The sequence below is a fragment of the Channa argus genome, chromosome 16 (genome assembly GCF_033026475.1).
Source record: "Channa argus isolate prfri chromosome 16, Channa argus male v1.0, whole genome shotgun sequence".
NCBI classification, from domain to species: domain Eukaryota; kingdom Metazoa; phylum Chordata; class Actinopteri; order Anabantiformes; family Channidae; genus Channa; species Channa argus.
In genome coordinates this window covers 5,980,264-6,001,194 of record NC_090212.1, presented here as the reverse complement: position 1 = coordinate 6,001,194, position 20,931 = coordinate 5,980,264, and the positions used below count along the sequence as shown (strand labels likewise).

General features: G+C 39.0%; 1 protein-coding gene across 3 annotated transcripts; it reads right to left on the bottom strand.

Moving 5' to 3' along the window:
- Positions 1 to 163: 163 nt before the first annotated feature.
- On the bottom strand, positions 164 to 12,881 carry c9orf72 (C9orf72-SMCR8 complex subunit). Of its 3 annotated transcripts, none has more exons than XM_067480130.1 (10): positions 12,724 to 12,881; positions 11,292 to 11,759; positions 9,486 to 9,581; positions 8,879 to 8,943; positions 8,181 to 8,253; positions 7,449 to 7,565; positions 6,759 to 6,994; positions 6,117 to 6,174; positions 4,805 to 4,914; positions 164 to 1,201 (listed from the first exon to the last, which is right to left on the bottom strand). In XM_067480130.1, the coding sequence occupies exons 2-10, from the start codon at positions 11,736 to 11,738 to the stop codon at positions 1,015 to 1,017; spliced, it is 1,389 nt and encodes a 462-aa protein (XP_067336231.1). In that variant the 5' UTR covers positions 11,739 to 11,759; positions 12,724 to 12,881; the 3' UTR covers positions 164 to 1,014. The 3 variants fall into 3 exon arrangements, with proteins under 3 accessions (XP_067336231.1, XP_067336232.1, XP_067336233.1); XM_067480131.1 differs by lacking the exon at positions 164 to 1,201 and adding an exon at positions 2,063 to 2,745; XM_067480132.1 differs by lacking the exon at positions 164 to 1,201 and having other exon boundaries at positions 4,814 to 5,848.
- Positions 12,882 to 20,931: the final 8,050 nt, after the last annotated feature.

Here is a 20,931-nt window from a genome sequence, read left to right as displayed (position 1 = left end):
GAATGGAATTCTTTGCAAATAATTTCCAATCTAATTCTGAATGTATAGTACTGTGACTGTTTCTGTATTTTATTTGTATTTATATGTATACAGACTATGGTTACTGACAGTGGTTTCCGGAGGTGTTTTGTTCGCACACCCCAAATGTGTAGAAATGTTGAAATTATGCTTGTATTCTACTTTTATTTATGTTTTGCAAAACAAGGTGAATGGTCTGTTAAACAAAATTGCATTTTTTGGAATACATACTCAAAGCATATACACTAAATTGTTTGACTTTAAAAGTACAACAAATTTCTGGTTTGCAGTAAAGCTGAATAATACAAGCAGCAAATTGCTTGGTTTTTGCTGAGGGAGGAAAAGAAAATCTGTGTAAAAGGAATTAATGATGACATGTCAGCAGAAAACACAAATCTACTTTGTCAGGGCGATTGTGACAAGATTTTATTTAATAAGTCCTTTTGTTTTTTTTTCTTAATGAAATCTCTGCCCTTTGTCATTACTCACAATATTTTCTGCACTATTCACAGTAAGCACACGTTCATTAAAGGGCGATCCAATTGTACAGTGGCCGACTGAGGTTGTGGAATAATACAGGGAAATGAAAAACTAATAAGGCATGTTTTAATAAATATTATTTAAATTAAATTGCAAATGTCCTGCTGGGCATCTCAGCCAAATCTAACTCCATAAATTAATACAGTCACTCTATCAACAGAAGGCATAGAATACATGAATAATTTAAGACTAAAACATTAAAGTCAGATTATGCTTACAGTTGGTCAAGGTAATATATCACAACTTTAATTCTAATTGCGCATAACAGCAGTAACAATCAAGTCTTTAAAACCATGCTTTGTACAAGACACAGCAACAAGGCAAAAATGTTTAATTTAAGCAAAGCAAAAACCAATGTTCTTCTCTGACGAGTACACAAGTGCATACTTTCACTTTCAACAATAAAAATAAAATAAAATCATACTACTAAAAGTTTGCTTCCATTAGCCACCCAGATTAAAAGCTCATGAGTACATCTCGCTCCTGCATACTGGTGTAAAAAGGTTTCCCAAACACGAATGAGTGCAGACCTGCCCTCAGCTTCTCAGCAAAGGCCATTATAATGTTAAGGTCTCCTTCCACCGTCAGATCCAGATCCGTCTTTAAATTGCGCAAAGATCGAAACGGCTTCTTCCCTTTTTGCCTGTGAAGAGAGGAGGAAAGATACTGTAGCATGGTTGTTAATCTTCAATACTCAGGGTCAGAGGGTTGCATTAGCATTTAGTTTGGCTGCAGCTGTGCGCAGGAATGCCACACCATGATGAATTATGTATGCTGCTACAGGATGGCAACTGAGCATAAACAATCTTGTCAAGGCACCTGTAAAATAGCATGGCCTTAGACCTCAGGTTGTTAGCAACACCATAAGCAAGACAACGTTAATGCTTTCACACACACACACACACACACACACACACACACACACAAATATGCTGGCTGTGCTTTATGTATTTAGTGCTTTCTCTGGGAGGTGTGTCCAGCCATTTACTCTGTAACAATGAAACAAATGTAAATACAATTTTCATAGTAACATTTGGTGCAATTAATATAATAAGTATCTATAATAAATAAACAGATTGTGATTTTGCTTTTTTTGTCATCTACAATTAAAAATATCAAACAAGCTGGTCAGGGTGAAGCGAAAAACTTTTTGTTTTCTACACGGTCTCCTCTGATGGTACAGATGCCCATTACGGCTAAAAGCACATAATACATCTATAAAAAAAGACATTACCTTTCTGAAAATGTATTGAGCATTTACTTATTTTGATAAATACACTTCAAAAGTTTCCAAAAAGTGTACAGTGCAGCCCTGTGTTTGCTGTAAACTAACTCCTGAGGGAAGAAACTGGCTATTAACAGCTATATGCACAGGTTTTCCACTGAAAACAGCTACTATTACTAAAATTATGGTTATGGGAGCATTGAGAGCTAATCAAAATTGTAAAGTTGTGAGACATAAAAACAAACAAATTAAAAACAAAAAAAGCCACTAAAACACTAAGGCATTTAACCTTTTTTAATATAGTGACAACATTTTTATCTGCAATTCAGATATTCATGCACACTCAGCAAGCCCCATGTAGTCGTCAGGTTAATGTGTACTGATAAATTTAATTGCAAGTGCAAGTGATAAAAATGTCATCACTAATTTTAGATAATCTCTGGCTAAAACAAATGATAGATTGTACCGGACTACATGAGGTAGGTTTGAAAATGCCTTTAGAGTCAGGATATCTGGCCAGTTGCAAAAGTATTTTGACATTTAGAGAAGACAAATACATTTCCTGAGGTAAAAATAAGAGAAGAGGCAGAGATTCATCAGCTCCATAACCAGGCATAAGTAAAGCATGTGCAATTCTAAGTAAAGCCTGTGCAAAGAAAAAAAAAAAAAAGCACTTTGTTTTCTTTAAATAGAGAAAAGCAAGATTGTTGAACCAGAAGAACAAGCAGTGAGAGACTGCTGTCCTAAAAGCAGTGGGAATGTCGTTCTACTGATGGAAAGCACATAAGGAGATGAGTCAAGCCCAGATGGAGTGATGACCAGGTCTCCACAGGGAGGGCGGCATGAAAAAACATGGGGAAACATAAAGACATGGTGGACTGCAGTGTCTGATGACCTGCTGTTGATTATGAAGGAACTTCTGGAGCCGAGCCAGAAGGTGGTTACTACAACCCTGGGGGGACCTGAGCATGAATAGAGATACAATTATTTGTAGTTATTTTACAAGTAACTGAACAAGGTCCAAGAGATGGAGGGTAATTCAACGAATTTCGTCGAGTGTAAAGCTACAGTGCTGGATTCTACCTAGATTTACAGGTGAGCGAATGTTCTGCGAGCTGCCTAAATTAAAGGCGCATTAATGCAGTGAGAGACCATCACAAGCCACTAGGTCACCTTGCAACCTGGCATACAATCTCATTTTTGAGCCCGAGGGGGGCAGAGTAATGAGATTGTCTTGTCAGTGATCAAATGCTGATCATAAAAACATCGTTTCAATGAGGTTGAGATAAAACGCTATCTCTGGTGCTGCCCCCGGGTCTTTCAGAAGTTGAGCTGTGTTGACTGTGACAGCGGTGGTAATTTCTCGGTCAACACATTATTCTTGTGCTATGTTGATGCGAAAGCTGTCACTCTGGGATGATGCGGATGATTCATCACACTGTGTTGCTCAACGGACAGCCCTTTCTTCCCAACACCAATCATTCTCATAAACCAGTCCTAAGGCCCTCACTCATGTGAGCCAATTTTGCCGATTAAGCCGTTTTTGTTAAATTTGAAAACTTGAAATGACATTTCCCTCCATTTTGTAAATGAGCAGAATGTTTTTTTTTTTTTTACTTTATTGTGTCCATAAAAGAATTCAAATGTATTCTATTGAGAATAATATAAAAAATAGAAAAGTATCCGGTTAAAATGACCAGCCAGAACATGCAAGTGTTCAGTTTGGTTGATTCATAACTTTATCAAAATGGTTGTTTTGATCATCCAATGTTATTTCTAGATTAATATCAAATTCTTAATCCAAATTATTGGACCTTTCTGTGTTTTTCACTCCATATACTTCAGGAGGTAGGTCCCATCTGACCTAGGAAGATCAAGGATAATGGGATTACTGCAGTTATACAAAGGCCTTCACAGAAAACAGCTCAGTTAATTTTATGAGAATACCGTACACAGTGAGCTATCTACCGGGTTGCTGAACAGGAGCATGAAAATTCACTGGAACACACTGAAATAAAAGTTGTACAGCATAATAAAATACACTATTATTTCAGGAGCTACTTCACTCTTTTTAACCAGGCCCTGGTTACAAAATATTATTATATTATTATATATTATATTATTGGGAGCCTCCAGAGTCAACATAATATAAAATGGTGACATCCATTAACTTGCAGGAAGTGTTTTCTGTATATCTTGTATGTAAAACTGCATGTATTCAAATATGTTCCTACAAATCAATAAGAAAACATACCTCACGTGTTTGAAGCAATAAACTGATAAATCTACAACCTTCCTCTCTCAACACATCACAACTACTTCATTCAGAGCAGCATGAAAGATGACTCGTATGGTCACAGGAGTTGTACCTACTGCTCACCAGAACAGTGTCACCTGCATGGCAGTTCTGCATCTGACCATATATTTCACTCTGACATCATGCTCTTCATCTTCTTCTGGGCACCAAGTGTCTGCCTTACACCTCCAGGCAACTGAATCCAAATCATTTATTCCTACACATTTTAATGTTGTGCACAAATGTTAACTGTACAGGACACCCCCCATAAGGAAGCACCTGACTGTTCCTTTCCTGCAGCCCCCTCCATCCATTTATCCAGTGGCACCCATCATGCAATATAACATTAACAGATGCACAAAAAAACTGAGATGACTGTTTCGAGTCTAAACTTAGAAAATCATTTTACATCAGGTCACTGACTTCAAAGCTTTAGGGTAATTCTGTGCGTCCTATGAGAGGGGTCACCGGACATCAGTGAGGGTGTCGCCGTCAGACCAACGTTTGACCACTGGCTGCAGTGTGAAGTCACAGCAAATGCAATAGCAAAAAACTCCTAAATTACAAGCTCTGGTTTTTTTAAATTTCTCCCATGGTTCAGTGTGTGTGTGTGTGTGTGTGTGTGTGTGTGTGTGTGTGTGTGTGTGTGTGTGTGTGGTGGAGCACTGCCACACACAAATCCCTTTTGTTGTCTGCATTAAAGCCTTATTAGTGACAGCTCTTACGTTTCGTCCTCGATGTACTTGAGCAGCGTGAGGGCTTTCCTGTGGAGCAGCAACAGGAACTGGGCCAGATATGTTCTCCGCAGGGACAGACCTGGCTTCAGCATGAACACCTGCATACAACAGTAAATGTCAATTAGTAGTCAAGGCTACGGGTCTGCCTGCCCCTCCCCTCCTTTGTTTTAACCTTGAGAAAAAAAACATGCTGCTATTGTCATGAGAAAAACTTGCAACCACAACTCTAGGAGCACTTTCATGGGAACAGATGATGGGTTTGCGACCCGTGGGAATAAATTCAAATGTTTTTGTATCTTTGGGCTCTAGAGATTACACCAGTGAGATGGGATCATCTATTTCAGATATTTGCTGAAGCCAGGTACGAGCACTGGTCTATTTTCAATACCGTGACACCTCAAACAAAATATGACTATGCATCTGACACTTTCAACTCCACAACAGTATACTGTACACCGCAGTGCATAAACAATAATAAGAATCTGGAGACAACAAATAAGATAAAATTTTGAGTGGATCAACATTTCAGTGTAAAAGGAATGAGTCTCTATTTTTTGGATTATGTTTTTGTCACAGACATCACCACTGTTACTGTTTCAAACAGAAAGAATTCATGTGTCCACTGCAGGATACAGCAGATAGGAAAGGGCCATGTTACTCAGCATATTGTAGCAATTTTCTTTCTATATCACTGTGATACATACAGTATATGACTCATCCCGACCAAAGTTGTCAAGTGAGTCATATCAACAACTCGCCATTTTTGATAATTAATGTAATAACACTGTAGTTTGGCAACAGCATAGTGATGGCTGAAGGTATTAGCAGTTACGAGTTCAAAGGTTGCTGGGGACCCAGTGGATCAGTGGTAGAGTAGATTGGGTTGGGATGCAGAAGGCCACGGGTTTAAATCCCATCCCGCCAGGTGCGGCCCCGCCCAGCTGGTCCCGAGCCCGAAAAGAAAGGGAGGGTTGTGGCATGAAGGGCATCCGGGGTAAAAACTCATGCCAAATCAACCCCTGAAGGGACGAGCTGAAAGCCATTGATTTGATAAATTATTTATTTTAGTTTATGAATGGTCCCTAATGTATGCATTAGGCTATCCAGTACATTTTTCATAGTATAATGGCCAAGATTTGTTTTCTCCTATTATGGTCTTGGGAAGTGACTTTTCGTTCATTTATTTCTTTACAAATAAATTAATTAATTTATTCAAGTAATTTCTCCTCTCTTTCCTTTGGCAGATTTAAGTGGTTTTCAATAAAACAAAAAGGAATAAAATGTGTTATTATATTCTTACCTCATCTATAAATGACTTCACCAAAGTGTCTTTATGCAGAACGTCTTGAAATACATTCCTATGAAGAAAGGCATAGTGGTTAAGGCACCGGCACTTTCTTAATTTCAAAGCAAAAAATAAAATAATATAATAATTATAATAATAATAATATAACATTTTACTATCTTAAAATGTACAGTGATTTGGACAGTGATACGTTTTGGCTCTCTTTGCCAGCATATCAGAAGTTGGCTAAATTAACTATATGGTACATTTTTTTAAAAAGCCAGAATGCACAGGTGAGCTCAGGACATCAAAAGGCCTGAAAGACCACAGAAAGCAACTATGGTGAATGACATCACCTACTTCTCCCTTAATTACTGATAATGGGACTGCTGATTTCTGAACTGTTCATGGTTCTAACATCTACCTGTATTTAAAAGATGGCTTTAATTCGTTCAAAGCTGAAAAAAAATTATAACAAAACCTATAATTCAAAGCCGATATTCCACGGGTTAAGCACACATTGACTGTTTAATTTCAATTCCACTCTAGTGGCATACAAAGCAAAAAATGATGAAAACTGTCACTGTTGAAATACCTTAGGGCCTGACAGTGCTACATCTTTTATTTCAACTGACAACAGATAAATGCATGGCTTACAGGTCAGGTGTGAAGGATTCATCAGTGTGGATGACTGTGTCTGGAGGTATGTCCTCCTCGCTGTCTGTTTTCCACAGTGCGCTTAGCTCAGACCTCATGTAGCGCCGCTGGTTGTAGGTGTGCTCGTGGCACGGCGGCATCTGCTTTACAGTGTTGATGTCAACGTCAATGTGAGTGGTTGGGTATGGCGAGTAGAGCACCTGACGGAAGGGCAAAACAAAGCTGCCTGTGGAGTCCTGGAGAGGGGGAAAAAAAAAAAAAAAAAGGTGGTGGTGGGCAAATTGACACCGTATCAAACCTTTGGTAATTTTTAAACCTGGTAGGAGCAGTTTTTTATTTACACGTGAGAGCACGTTTGTATTATTGTGTGTAGGGTGTCGGACATGTGTTCTCGCCACCACTTTGGCCAATTAAAAAGATAAAAATAGCTAGTACTTTAAGAGTTTAAAGCCCAAAAAACAAGTAAGCTTTAATAAATAATTGTACTTTTCGAAGGCCAGAAGCTTCCCATGTCCCTTTTGTCATGTATCATTATCAATGATAAAAGTTCAGTGTATTAAAACAGATCTGAATGTGATACCTAAAGGTAAAAAAATAAAACAATGTCATCACAACAGGTTCGGTATGATAAAACAAGCAGGCTCTAATTCAAATCAGTCAACTGCACAATGAGGTGGAGCGGGTAGTTACTTTGAGCAGACCCTGCACGAACAGGCCTGTGTCATATTTGAAGGAAGAGTCAGTCTTGCACAGGCGAGAGCACTTTCTCTCAGCTGGGGTGAGGAAGAGGCAGAGTGTTCGCACAATCTGCAAGCAAACACAGCACAGTGACAGTTTAACTCTTTATCCGCTGAAGCCCTAACAAAAACTGATGATCAAGGATTTAGAAAAAAAAACAAAAAACCCTGTTTGGGTGAGTTTCAGTACTGAATACATAAAATGCAATGTAATCTCAGCTATTTGCCAACGTAATAACTGCAACCATTCTCTACTTGGTTAAAGATTAACTAGTGGATTCCCAGTTTCATTTTAGACCATAACCTGGCATTAGGTTTGAGTCTAGTTGTTAGATACGAATACTTTAACTGGCCTTATATTCAGGCTTCAAAACCAGCAAGTTTGCGCTGTGTATGCTTTTGAAATAAATTGGCATAAATTAACAGTATATAGCTGCCTTCTGCCATAGATGTGCTAATTCGGTTTCATTTCTCTATCATCATTTCGCAACTTGTCTGTTTTCAATTCATATAACCGCTCTTTTTAAGTAGCTTATATGTTTTCACATATTCCTGTGCTGCCAAGCACGGAACATCATTCAAAATGAGGGCCTAATTAAACTCAAAGCAACAGCACAACCATTTTTAATTATGCAGATGCATTACAAATTTCGTCTGTGTGCAGCCACTAATCCAGCAAATTTACCTTATTTACTTTCTCAGGGTTACTTCCAACCACTATGGAACAACCACACGTCTGCAGATGAGAACTGATGGCCCTGAACCAAGGAGACAAATACATGCAAATGAGAGCCAATTAGTTTCATTAGCATCGACCTAATTATTAATGACAGCTTTTAGGAATAATGATTGAGACAGATAAACTCTGTCTGGAAAACATTTATGAAGCTTTAGTTAGAGGAGGGAGTGAGATGGTATCTGGCTCTGGACCAGTGAAGAGATCTGCATGACAAAACCTTTAACTTAATTTTCTGCTCATGTAGTATAACTCGTATTTATAGAATTGAATCTATTCTGGTAGTCACAAGACACAACAGGGATATCGAAAAACAATGCTCACCTATCTTTCGTACTAGTAGATGGATTTTCAAACTTTATTACATTATCTGAATTACTGTACAGGTAGTCTGTCTCTTCTAACAATCTATAAATTCTAGTTTAGAGGATGCTGAACTAATCCTCTTCTACTCTGAGCATGTGGGACCTTTAATGCCGAAATGGACTTTCCGGGCCCTCAACACTTAACAGCGATTTAGCTTTCGTCCTTTCTCTGGAGGAAACTTCAGCTAAGTGGAGAGCCATTACTCATCATTGGAAGGTTGATGGGTGTTAAATGGGCATTGTTCATCATCTGTCTCCATTTGCCTGGGCTGGAGTGCTTACTTGTGGAGGAAATCCTCGTGGCAGCTGTCCCCGATGTCATCATCATTTAGCACCGTGTCTTTTATCTACTCAGCAGGAGCGAAACAAATGAGTCATTTTAAAAACTGGTGTCAACAAAGACAAAAGTGATGGTGGGCACATTTACAGACATTGCCATGAAAATAAAGTTTCGCTGTGTAAGACTGTTGGAAACAGCAAGAAAGATTCTAGGGAGCCACTCTGCGCTTGACTATTCGTTGCATTTGCATATTACAAGGGAACAAATGTGTTGAAACGCACTGGGTGGTAATGTAGCCACAGAATTTGGATAATTTAATCCTCTTGGAAATAGAGGCCATTTGTACAAGAAAAGACTATGAAACACATCGAATTTACTGAATCGTGAATTTCTTTGAGTTAAATAAGAAACAATTACTATAATGTATTTTATTAACTCCTTCTCCATTCACTACAAACGATAAATGATGTTAACTCTTTTCATACTTTCATCATGTCAAACTAAAATGAATGCTTATTAATGGTACTCCTAATTAAGGTTTGTACTTCTTATTAGCAACTACAGTAGTAAAACACAATGAGAAAGCAGGTGTGTACATGAGCTGCTCACATCTATATCTTCTGGCACACTGTGTGACTTCATAGACGCCAACAGCTCCATGATGGGGACAATCTCCAAGCTTAGTACAGAGATGATGTTGTAGCCCTAAAGTTACAACAACAAAAAAAAAGATTTAGCACAGATTTCATGACAATCAATTTCAGTTTTGGGCCAGTTGCTAAGTTTCTTACATAAGTATTTTGTGCACCTGTTCAATTCAATAAATAGTGTAGTAATAAATAGTTGTAAAATGTCTTACTTCTAGTACATACAAGTGGGTTTTTAACTGCATGAGCCTTACAGTACTATAATGTGAATTTATTGGGTAAAGGTGGCCACTTCTGGTTTGTGTCTGTTTTGTTAGTTGCGGTTTAAACCCGTGGGTGTGTTTTCACACTTTGCTTGTTATACTACACACATTTACCATGAACTCATCACAGCTGATCGCTCCCAAAGTGCCTACCCACCTATCCCTGCTAGTACCTGAACCTTGTTTTTAGTACTGCCTCCTGAGGTGGTAGTAAATTTAGCTCCCAGAATTTGTTTCGAAAGCAGGCTAAGTGCAGTGGAAACAAAAAAAAACAAGAAACAAGACAAACAAAAAAAAAAACTACCTGAATCCTGAGGGCAAAGTTGAATTCTGGCTCACAAACTTCCTATATTAAAAAAAGCCCTGTAAGTACGATGGAAATAAACCACTAACGGCCTGAATATTTTTACCAACTAAAAGGCTCCATGTCAAAAAAAGCATGTTTGTTAGGTTAGGTTTTAGGTACAAATGAATGAACGTATTAATGAATGAATGAATAAAGCAAGTAAGAAGCAATTGAAGATTTGCATAATGCCATTGTGGACATGAATCATCTCAAAACACGACTTTAAATAACTGCTTTTTGATGACAGGTGAGTATAATGTAAAGCCTGTAATGAAAAAGCCTGTAATGATGTCACAAAAAAATCAATAGGGTTTCAGTTTAATAAAGACTATCATGTTGCCTAAGCAAAAATAAATAAAAACATGTTCAAATGAATCCTTCCAAAAACCACATCTGAGCCAGTTCATTACGTAATGTGTAAACTGGCACAGTACCAGTACTGGCCTCCACAATCTGTAATTTTCAGACAAAATTTTCACATTTTGTCTAAACCAAAAAAAGACCAAAAAAACAAAACAACAAAAAAAAAGTACAGGATTATAAACTGACCAGATGCTTAGTGCTACCTTTCTGCATAGTTTTGACACACATTGGTACACATATATAAAGACAGATTTTGGTCACTGCTAAAAAAGCACTGAGGATCAATATAAAGCCCTGGGGGGCCTGTAAACAGTATCTACCTGCTCTGAAAGTCCTGGCAACCACAACAGTAATCAACATAGGCTTTAAATCAACTATGATGGCACAAAAAAGTCCAAAAAGCAGCCGTATTAGTCAAAAGATTTTTGATGGAACACTAGTCATAAGGCAAAACTAATGTAAGAGAAGAGGATGATAGAGCAGTGTCAGCAGGTGACATATTTTTTAAGCTGTTTTTCATTAAATGTTGTGTGTCACATTATTGTGTGTACCCCTATTATTACCTGCCCACCAGCTTGCTCTGTAGGGGCTCTCAGACCTAATTAGCCAACTTACTCACCTGTTTTGGGAGACTGCAACCATAGTAATTTGCCAATGTTGCTGCAATCCCAAATGGGCAATACAGAGGCAATAATCTATTTTATAAGCTCTTACAGTCAAGATAAACTGTGTGCCTATTCTGTGTAAATACTAAGCAAATGTCCAAGACAAGTGATTAACAAGACTAGCTGGGTACCTTCTGCATCCAAATGCGCCCCTTGCGGATGACATGCTTTAATCTTTCCACACAGATGGTGTGCAGAGGCAAGTAGAAAGCCAGCTCTGTCTGTGGCAGGATAATGGACAAGGCACATGTGTTCTTGTCTCCCTTCAGCTCTCCATCAAAAATGAGAGACACAATGATGACACCCTTCTCTGCCAGGACAAAGAACTTCACATCCACAGCACCACACTCAGCGCTCCTCAGAATCTCTCCATTAAGGGTATGATTGGCCAAAAAGGTGACATCTCCGTCACTGAGGAACATGAGTTGGTCGCCCTTTGGTGACCAGATGTGGCGCACTCGTGGCCCTAGGATGTTGTCCCAGTAGGCAAAGGTAGCAGCAAGCAGCGGGCATTCTCCCTCCACTGGTACCTCAGACTTTGCCACAGCAGGTGACTGAGGCGGGCAGCCAGAAGACATTGGAGTGGCTTGAAAATGTCCCTGTAAAGAGAATCATTGTCAAAAAAAAAGAAGTCAGTGTAGACAGGTGGTGAACAGTTAAATGTCAGATGGGTTTGATCTCAAACCATGTCCTGAAATGTATTGTATTCGGTAAACTACAAAGAAACATAGGCAATCTAAGTATCTCCTGTGAAAATGGAAGTGATTTGTCTTGCTCAAGTCAGCTGACAACATTTAGACCCATCCCACACCCACCAGTCCTTTTGCTGTCATGACAAATGTAATGTCATGACATGAATAAGTGCATGTTATCTAAAAGGTTTCATTAAATTACATTCAATAATGTGGCAATTTAGTGTTTTGTTCACATTGATCCCAATATGCATCTATGTAGCTTACCCCTTTATACAACATATCCTAACTGATTTGATATTCTGATGCATTTGGCATATAGAATTAATTTACATCAGCAAAAGTTTCTTTTTTATTTGATAATGAGCAAGTTGCTCTGGAATTTAACATCAACGTTGAATAAATTAGCATTGTTAAATTAGCAGGCTTACACAAGAATTGAGTGATTGTTAGGTTTATCATAGACAGTTAAATAGCTAAATAAATAAAAAAATATATATGATGCTTTCTGGTTGACTATAAATATGCCGAATTACCAGCATCCCCTAGGAAATACGGACTTTTAGTTGACTTGTTTCGAGTAGCTATGTAGTTCTATCTACATAAACAAGTCTTTAAATTGACAACTTTTCAAATCGAATACAGCGTTAACCTACATATTGAAACAAATATTAATCCATATTGTAAAATAAAGCAGTTTATTAACGGTAACGTTAATAAACAAAACTCAATGTGTGTTTGAAGAACAAAATAAGGTTCAGTGATTCAATATTTTGTAGCAGGCTTTTGCAACCAGGCTAACACTTAGCTCGCTATCTAGCTAGACAAATTAACATTAACAAAGCACAATGAGAACATCGCCGTTGCTTACTTGTTGGGTCTTTCTTCTGTAAATCAGCACACCACAGTCCTACTAGATGAGTTACAACTAAGACTGACGACTCTTCATTGCTGTTTTTTTCATTCACTGCTGTAGCATGTGATTAGCCTACTACAGACTTGTTGTTAACACACTTCCTTATACGTACGTCTTACGTCAGACACTGTTTTGCGCGCACAGCGCCCTCTAGTGAACGAGGATTGACAGTGGACAATAACAAGGCAAAGATGTTTTTAGGCGGCCACTTTCAGAAAATGACTTCTTTAATTTAATTTGCTCATGCAAATGGCTGTGTTTGCAAGCACAAAACTTGTGTTTGTCTTGTGATTTCCTCTTCTCTGGACACTGTGTCCAAACTTACGGCATCAAACTTCTGTTCTAGAATTGTAATGTCCCAATTTCTCAGTATCCGGCTGTAGACCTCATACAAAGAGAACCATAACTTTGCTGACAGATATGATTGTGTTAATTTCCCATCAGATTTATTTAACGTTTTCAAATGATCAAAGACTTTAAAGACTGGCTCATCTATTGTAATTCAGTGATCCCCTCCCATCATAGAAACGTGGTGGAAATCCAGACCACAAATGCCTCTTCACCTTTTTCAGCACCTTTAGGCCTGTTTATCTACACACTGTATACACACTTGAGTTCGCACCTAATTCACAATAATATTCCTAATGGCCTCAGTGAGACACTAATGGCACGGCTGATGCTGTTGGCTCTAACTGGCTCATCAGCACTTCAGAGACTGAATTGCCTCTACAAACAGTCAGCCCTAATTATGTAAAGCAGTTACACCCAGCGTTAAAAGTGGCATACACAGTTGTGCAACTAAGATATTTTTTTTGGTGTCTCAGCCCTGAATAGTTTCTATTCAAACAGAGCTGGTGTCCATTCTTCTCAGTGTCTTTGGCTGCTGTTTTTCAATTTCTTTTGAGGCCTCTTGTGGCCTGTTGCAATCCAAAACCCCTTTCAGACATAAACTCTAGAGAATGTCAGGGTGATAAGGTCCTGACATTGTCTGGAGTTTCTTTTTCAGACATGTAATCTACATCGGGAGATAGTCCGTGTGAGAAGCATTCTGGGCAAGGGGTGGTTCTTGGGCACTTCGAGCAGGGGGTGGGACATGACGCAAAAACAAAGCTGCGGAGTTCTTCACATTGGAGTGTTTGTATTTGCCAGGTTTAGCGGCATTTGCGGGGAATGGACGTCATCAACACGTCCACTCACTCATGGTGAATCCTCCGCAGTATTACCTCCTCTATTCACAAATGAACTCGGGTGGAGATAACCTGGACTTTGCGCTAGGGAGCTGGCTGGGTGAAATCTGTGTAATGCCAGGGCCAACAGACTTGGGTGTTTCTGTCCCATCCCAGAGAAAGTTAGGAAAATGTATGAATTCCAGTGCATGTCTGAAAGGGGCTTTAGACTGCAAATCTCACGGAGTAAACCAGTGGTGGATAGGTTACAAATACCAAGCAGCTCTATTCTACAGGCTTTCCAGCAGTTTCTGTCCATCTAAATTCCTTCCTAAACCTCCTCTACATTAGACCTTCCCTTTGTGCAGCAAAGGTCCCTGAAGTAAACAATTATAGGCCACAGTAGATCAATAGATCAGAGTAGTGGTTCATGTCTACCCATACCTCTCAATCTTTTGATTTCCTTACTCCTGTAACTCATGTTCATTTAGCAATTGTTCTCGACTGACCTGTTCCCTTTAGGCCAATCTGTCATCTGTCCTAACACTTAAGGGAATAGTTTGACATTTTCGAAAAAGAGATTCTAGGACAAGAAGTAGTCAGACATGGCTCATAAAACCACCAATTGTCATTTTCATGCACAAACCAGATGAATTATGTTACTAAATGGCTGATAGGCGAGCTCTGCAAAAGAGCTAATACACATAGTTTCAAAAAAGCTAAAACATCTCTTTAAGGTTTTTTTCTTTTTGGCTGGCGTGTGACTGCACTTTCCTCAAACAGGAATAATTGTGAATGCAGTTAAGCACAGTGCTTATGCGATAAATGAATCAGAATTTCTATCTTCTGTTTCTGTTTCTTTCTTCCTGGTGTTTACATTAGTCCTTCTTATCTTAAGGAATTTTTTTGATAGCTTTTCGTGTTCGTCAGCTCAATTCTGACTAAATGTCCATGAGTCAAAGAGAGCAAGTCAATGAAAGTCGACCAGGCAGTCTGCTGAAGATTAAAAAAAAAAAAAAAAAAGATGTCTCCTGCTGACGTTTTCAAGGTCACCGACTGTCAACAGCCACTCCAAATTGTGTACCTCCCGGCTGCTCTACTTTTAAGTGCTCATTGAGGCCAGCATCGCAGCCTCACTACTGCTTCAGAGGTGAGAGGGTGATTTCAAATGCTCGTCAACATTTGTTACAAATTTAGAGGCAACATTACCAAAAATCTCTGCCAGCGTATTTCTAGAGCCATTGTGTTGTATATAGATTCCCCCTAATTTACTGTAGATTTTCTATACTTACATCACCAGGCTTTACGCTTAATATCATATCATCTGTGCCCTGACGAAGATCCTTTGAAATAGGTGTCTTTATTTTCAACTATCATCATGCCAGATTAAAAGGATTTTAATGTACCTCATCACCTTGCTTTATATAAGTATTTTGATATTATTTTTTTCATCTTCAAAAGAACCTCAAAGTTCCAGAATTGCAATTCATGACATTTGTTGTGAATTTTTCACAAATGACATTTAGAAACTAATTTCATTTATTGCTTGCGACAAGGACAGATTACAATAAAAAAATAAAAATAAAAAATTCTGTTTGCCCATTAGCACTTGCCAGGCACCAAAATACATTACATAGATTAGATTTACCTTCTCAGGCGCCTTGTGCCTGGAGACCACCACAAAGTTGCAATCTGGCTCTCTAACTATCCACAGTCAGGACAGGCTAGACAAATAATCAATTTAATGTAACAGCAGGGCCAGTGCTGGGTTGGTGTATTTCCCACATTATCCTGGTGTCTCTAAGTAGCACTTTTTTCATGTGCAGTATTTTAGTCACACATTTGACACATAATAACAACTCATTACTATATAATGTATGAGCTCCTATATATTTTGTTTTTCTGTGTGAGAAAATCAGTACAACTCTCTTAAATATGAAGCCATAGTGAGGAGATAGTTAACAGCCTTTAAAACCGAAACCACTCATTTTACAAAGCTGTATTTCTGAATTTGTGTCATATATTGGCAAAAATAATATCAGTGTTACTCTGCCTTCTAAACTGTATCCTGTTATTGACCCCTCTATGCACTTTTTACAGTGCCACACATTGTTTCTTAATTCCTGGATTTACTCTTCATCTGGAAAGATCGCATTAAACCGTGTCACTCAACTATTTAGACTCTCTGATTCTGTTAAATATGCATCATTGTCAATGTAGCTTCTGCTCCCCGTGATAGTAGAAAGGTTTTATTTTAAACTTGCATGACTGTACTTTCATTCGAGCTCATCATTCAACTCGGTGAACAGACTTTTTGAGCAGCAGCACTGTTGTCTTCGCTTGTCATTTTATCCATATGCGGCCTAATGAGGGGAAAGCAAATGTGTCTGCGCTGCTTTTTTTTTTTTACCATTCCATTCACATTCCAAGGTGGTAAAATAACAAGCCATTTGTCTGATGTTCAGCAGCTCTATAGCTTCAGATTCATCCGGTTTCTTATTCTTAGGTTTTGAAACACCGATGCTTTGGTCAAACCCAGTACTGATTCACACCCATGTGCAAGTTTCCCCGTAGTGTTTAGTGTTTGATTCCAATGTCAGCCCATTCATGGACATCCATCTACTCCAACCATTGACTGACTCGATTGTGAACCTACCCACAGCATGATGCAGATTTTCCTCCTAAATACAGTAAGGGCTCTAATGGGACTTTCTACCCTAAGTATTTATTGGGGTTGCTGACCCCGCAATTGTATGGCCTTAAAGGCATCTATATAGTGCAACGCAAAGCATACATGTTCTGTCATGTATGTTAGCTAACATTAGAGCTCTTTAGAGCTTAAAGAACACATAATATATCACGTTAATGTTGTAGCAAACCAATGTAAGGCAATACAAATTTTATTTACTTAAAAAAAACTAGAACAAGGGAAATAATGGATTAAATTACTGCTTTAAATACCAGAGATAAACCTGGAATTTACCCTGCGCACGTGTTTACAGATGTCTAACTGAACCTTGTGCAACTCAATGAGGCAACAGCAGGATTGACAAGGCCTCAGTGTTTGACAACCTGTGAATGAGAACAGGTTGCCACATTATGCCATTGTTTGTCATTGTAATGACTGATTGCATGAAACCTTCTGCTCCACAGCTTTACTCATTATCAGCATCCCAGCTGAGAACCCCGTCCTGTGTGCTAATGATTCTATAGGCAGCCTGCAGTACACATCACTAAGTACAGAGTTTTTTTTTTACATGTTACATTAGTCAACTAGTGAAGGACCTGCATTTTTATAATATGAAGAAAGAATTGCATTACTTACCATGAACATTTTAGTGCAAGTTGGAAACACACATTCTTTTCTTTGGCGGCCACATCATTCACAGGAATACATCATATTAAATGCCAATTAACCATTTTAGCCTCCTATCATGCTTTTAGAAGCTGTTCAACAATGTAAACCCTGCAAATAGTGCAAATAGTCTAATTCTAAGGATACTAGCAACTTGTTAATCTTGTGGATGACTTGGACTTGGATGAGAAAAACTAATTAATGATTTTAACTTCAAATAACTGGCATCTCATTATCATCAACCGTGTTTTAAGTTAAGAATGTTAATTTTCTAGCGTTGATGAAGACGGTCTAGTCACTTATCATCTGTGTAAGTCGACTGAATGAATCTACATTGTGTTTGGCACAGTAAATACCTCATGAATTGCTAATACAATTAATTAGGGATTTTAAGTACAAAGAGTTAAATTGGATGACTGAGCAGTGATTTGTGCTCAAAACTCGGAGGTTATGGAGTCTGGATGTGTCTGTTTCTGTGGTTCACTTCATTAGTGTCAATGTTTTTGCTCAGGGAGACATGATTGAGAGTAGTGACAGCATAGCATCTCCTTTCATCTGACATTAGACAGAAAGACAGGCTCCTGTTTCCGCCCAGGCCGACAGCCTGATGCCCGCTGCCAGAATCCATTAGGATCGGTTAAACATCAGTCCTCTCCCCTCTAATCTACATGGCCATGAGAAATGGGCTAAAACTGCCCTCGGAGTGGCCTCGAAGGCCTCCATGAATCCTAGCTCCCCTCATTCTACCACTTTACTCCACTGTCCGTGTGAAATAACTTCCCATTTGTTCCCTTCACGTATCCCGAGTTAGAACTGAAATTTTCACAGATATTGGTGGTAAAGGCAGAGTGCGCTGGGCACAGTGACTTAGGATTAAAACAATATAGAACACTGATATGAATACACATTGCAAATAAAGTGGGAAGACGAATGAGAAATTATACAGATGAATAATGTATGCGTGATCACGAAGATCCACAGTCTGTCACACTCGTGATCACCCTCAGTAAAGGCTGAAAGCAATTACTCCTCAATTTTTAAAAAAATGGCAAGCACAGACAGGCTACTGGGCCATAATAAGGCTGATCCCTTTGTATGGTTTCAAAGCAGGCTCCAGGTTGGAAACAAGGCACACCAACACAGAGCTGTGTGACCATTTAAAAGGGGGAACTTCAAAGAACCTCATTTTCTCTTGCCCAGCTGCACTGTGGCTCACTGCCATGGGCCAATCATTATAACGAGTATAAAAAAAGTACTTTGGAAAAGGCTGCTATGCAGTGTCACATTGCAAGTTACTGTACAGAATATATCAGATTTTGTCTCATTTACATAACAATGGCAATTGCACCAGTAAATGCAGCAAAAAGTGGCTTATTGATGACAAGCTGACAATAGATAAAGTAAATGAAACTCAAAAAACTGTAATGATCAACGGCTTTCGGCTTGCCCCCTTCAGGGGTCCCCACAGCAGAACGTGTTCATTGATTTGGCGTGAGTTTTTACTCTGGATCCCCTTCCTGCCTTTATCCGGGATCCGGATTGGCACCAAGGTGGCCCTTGGTGGCCGGGCGGGGATTCTAACCTACGGACTTCTGATACCCGCCCCCAATGCTCTACCACTACGCCCACCTCGAAATTCAAAAACTGTCATGAATACAGCTAAATCAAATGAAAATATATATAATAGGCTTAACACTAATTAAAAGTGATGTTAAAAAATACACAATTTTTTTTCCACCATGACTTTTAGCTGTTGTTTTCCAGCTGCTTTGAATGTAAACACTGAACACGGCTTTGCCAAAGGTTTTAATCCTGCACGTCAGAACAACAAAAAAGACTCGTGCCAGAGACCCTGTAATGGTTTATAGAGTGGATGCATGTCAGATAAATAGGCTGGTGCAGCACCATGAAGCGATTTAAAAACAAGGGTGGTAAAATCAATACAGAAACTGACAGGTAGCCTGTGTAAAGACTTTGAAACAGGTGTAATGTATTCTCTTCTTCTGGTGCTGGTCAGCACACATAGACGGCAGAGTTCTGACTCAATTGTGAATCATTTATAAGATTTTTGGGTGGACCAGATAGAAGAGCATAAGAAGATTTAAAGCATGCATTAGTCTCCCCGTGTCACTCAGGGAGAGAGAAATGGACGCGCTTTGGCTGTATTTCTGGGATGATAAAAAGCAGATTATGTGACAAACCTCATGTGAGCCCTAAGGAGTCAAAGATGGCACCAAGGTTTTCTGCCTGCAGGCTTGGGGTAAGTCCTACACAATTTAATTTTGTGGCTAGTTTCTCTCTCTGAGCCTTAGATCCTATAACTAAAACCTCACTTCTATCCATGCTGAGCTGTAAAAAGTTTTGTGACATCCAAGAACTGAAAGCTAGAATACAGGTCAACAAAGTGCCTCCATCAGTCCTTTTATTAGGAGTTAAGATAAAGCTTTATGAATTTGTGTACTTGCTGTCTGAGTAGTAATGCTAGTACATCTCCATGAGCTACACTGCGCAACTGGTTTGGTAGGAACTTTATCTGAGAGTCAGGCCTCATAGTGCATTCACACATGGGTAGATATTCGTTGTGAAGTTGTACATATTGGGCTTTCTATCGCCTTCCATTTGGGGAATTTTCTGCTTCCATGTCCCACAAACAGTGTCATCCTTTCTACACTGTTTGCTGGTCCTGCTGTGTCTGACAAACTAGTTTTGTACACCTTGCAGCCTCTTCTTGCCTCCGAATCTCCTCTCCAACTAATTTCTTCCTGTCAGCTGCTGTTGGTATTTCTTGATACACTTAGACCAAACCCACCCCCTCGGTTCTGTACATTCCCTGTACTGTCGCTATGTGTAAATGCTGCTTGAGCCTGTATAACTACTTCCCTCGGGTTTCACATTCTCTCTGTTGGGACTGTTGGCACCGGACTCTAAATTAAGAAACACTCTGACCTTCCCCAAGAGCTATGCAGGAATAAGTTGCTTCCTCCATTAATCCTGCATCCCTGAAAATCCTCCACAACAACAACAAATGGTACCTTTTACCTACTCCCACATAATCTTTCCACGTGACATTCATAAATGAAATCCCTAAATCCTCTCTACCTTCTTCTAAACGATGCTTTCACTTTCCCTATTTAAAGCTGAATACAAATGCAGTTAATAAGTGACTTTAAAATGTTACATTATATCTGCATTAAGTATGTTACTCCCATTATTGTGTTTTCGAAAAAGCTGCCACAACTCCCCAAAACTTTAAACTGCATCAATACAAATTACCCGAAGCTTTAGTAAAGATCTCTTGGCAGCAGCACTAGGAACGTCTTTAGCAGAAAGGAATCAATAGCTGCTCCTCTGAATGGAAAATGTATTAAAAGGCAAAGACCATCCCAGGAAGGTTTTGACAGAAAAAAATTAAGAGCCTTTATTCTGGCAATCCAAAGAGTTCAAAGTTAGTGAGACATTTCAAGTTTGATCAATTTCCACTTTGAATGCCGCCATTGGTCTTTCTTTTTCTCCTACTTGCTATTTTGTGCACATTTGTTGCAGTAGTCATGAACTGACCAGCAGTCAGTGAGCCGTCCAGGTCTACTGGCTGTGTTTGCATTAGGAGTTCATGTCTCACCTATGCTCAGCATGTTTTATTTG

Coding starts and splice junctions, on each gene's coding strand:
- c9orf72 (XM_067480130.1), bottom strand. CDS start 11,738: ATGTCTTCTGGCTGCCCGCCTCAGTCACCTGCTGTGGCAAAGTCTGAG. Junction 7,566..8,180: donor ACCCTGAGAAAGTAAATAAG/GTAAATTTGCTG, acceptor GTTTGCTTGCAG/ATTGTGCGAACACTCTGCCT. Junction 4,915..6,116: donor TGAAGTCATTTATAGATGAG/GTAAGAATATAA, acceptor TGTTGTATGCAG/GTGTTCATGCTGAAGCCAGG.